At 43.5% G+C, this 2,051-nt stretch overlaps 1 protein-coding gene across 1 annotated transcript; it reads left to right on the top strand.

The window, feature by feature from the left end:
* The first annotated feature begins 1,237 nt into the window (after positions 1-1,237).
* Positions 1,238-1,717, top strand: LOC126948459 (small EDRK-rich factor 2-like). The gene has a single exon (XM_050780260.1). It carries the CDS (start codon positions 1,282-1,284, stop codon positions 1,459-1,461), a length of 180 nt encoding a protein of 59 aa, XP_050636217.1. The 5' UTR covers positions 1,238-1,281; the 3' UTR covers positions 1,462-1,717.
* Positions 1,718-2,051: the final 334 nt, after the last annotated feature.

Genomic DNA, 2,051 nt, shown 5'->3' on the forward strand with positions numbered 1-2,051 from the left:
TTTCCTTCTGAGAATTGCTGATAAACAAAATTTATAATCTACCTTCTGAATATCTCCACCATCTGAGATGATTTTATATTTACTTTTTTTTTTTTTTTTGAGACAGAGGACTCTGTCACCCAGGTTGGAGTGCAGTGACACAATCTCAGCTAACTCCAACCTCTGTCTTCCAGGTTCAAGCAATTCTCCTGCCTCAGCCTCCCAAATAGCTGGGATTACAGTTGTGTGTCACCATGCCCAGCTAATTTTTTTATTTTAGTAGAGATGGGGTTTCATCATGTTGGTCAAGTTGGTCTTGAACTTCTGACCTCAGGTGATCCACCCACCTCAGCCTCCCAAAGTGCTGGGATTACAGGCATGAGCCAATGTGCCCAGCCATTTTTTTTTTTTTGTATGTTTAGTAGAGACGGGGTTTCACCATGTTGGCCAGGCTGGTCTGGAACTCCTGACCTCAAATGATCTGCCTGCCTCAGCTTCCCAAAGTGCTGGGATTACAAATGTGAGTCACTGCACCCAGCCTATATTTACTTTTTATAAATTATTAATTATAGATTATGAAAGTTCTTTTTACTTCTCCAAATATAAAAGTCTTACAATATTGAATTTTTTTCAGTCTCTCCCCTTCAGATTAAAGATTCCCCACAGCAGCTTCTGTATCCCTTCCCCCTCCACTCGTCCCAAGATGAGAATTGCTATTCTATAGGAAATTTTTCAAGATGCCAGGCTAAGGTAGGTACCATCTCTCTGTTCACCAAACATCTTATATACACGCCTTTATATTAACTCTTTCACATTGTTTTGAATATGTTGATTTAACTCTCCACTGAATTCCATAATTAAAGGAAAAGATGTATATTAAGGCTCTACAATCAGTACAGTTCCAGGCACTGTACTAATTATGTGAGGTATTACCCTCCTCAGGAGGAAAAAGAGGACAGGGCTATGAAATCTATCAAGTATGGATCCAACTAGTAAGTGATGAAGCTAAACTGCAGGCTCCATGTACTTGACCTCAGAGTCTGTGCTCCTTTGCTAAAGAGTGTTTCCTGCCTGAGGCAGAGGCTGCGCAGAGCTATCTATCCACCTACTCAGCGCAGTGCCTGAAACATAGTAGGCATATCATATGTTGGAGGTGAACAAAAGAGCCAAAAACATCAAGAAAAGCAATACAAACTTGAATAGATGTCACTGAGCAAATAAGTGATTGAGAAGAAACAGCAAGCCAGAAACACAAATCACAGGGGGACGTAACGGAGGCAGGTCGGAGCCGCTGCGGTCGCCATGCCCCGCGGTAACCAGCGTGAGCTCGCCCACCAGAAGAATATGAAAAAGCAGAGCGACTCGGTTAAGGGACAGCGCCGAGATGACGGGCTTTCTGCTGCGGCCCGCAAGCAGAGGGACTCGGAGATCATGCAGCAGAAGCAAAAACAGGCAAACGAGAAGAAGGAGGAACCCAAGTAGCTTTGTGGCTTCGTGTCCAACCCTCTTGCCTTTCGCCTGTGTGCCTGGAGCCAGTCCCACCACGCTCCTGTAGTGCTCACAGGTCCCAGCACCAATGGCATTCCCTTTGCCCTGAGTCTGCAGCGGGTCCCTTTTGTGCTTCCTTCCCCTCAGGTAGCCTCTCTTCCCCTGGGCCACTCCCAGGGGTGAGGGGGTTACCCCTTCCCAGTGTTTTTTATTCCTGTAGGGCTCACCCCAAGGTATTAAAAGTAGCTTTGTAATTCCTTGAAAAAAAAAAAGAAAGAAAGAAACACAAATCACAGGGCATTTGCACAGAGATTCAAAACAAAACTAAAAAGGCACAAAACAATGCAAGAAAAACTAAAAGACTTAGAACATAGATTAGAAAAATTGAAGTGAAAACAATAAGGAAACTATAGGAAATAGAGAAGGCTGACAATGTGGAAGTCATCATCAGAGAAATAAGGGAAGAAAACATAGCTGAATAGAAAAAAAAAACTGCATTATTTTTGTGATCATCTGTTTACTCTATTTCCCTTTTAAGATAGTCGGTTTCGGCCGGGTGCGGTGGCTAATGCCTGTAATCCCAG

This window comes from Macaca thibetana, chromosome 2 (assembly GCF_024542745.1).
Source record: "Macaca thibetana thibetana isolate TM-01 chromosome 2, ASM2454274v1, whole genome shotgun sequence".
In the NCBI taxonomy this organism is placed as follows: domain Eukaryota; kingdom Metazoa; phylum Chordata; class Mammalia; order Primates; family Cercopithecidae; genus Macaca; species Macaca thibetana.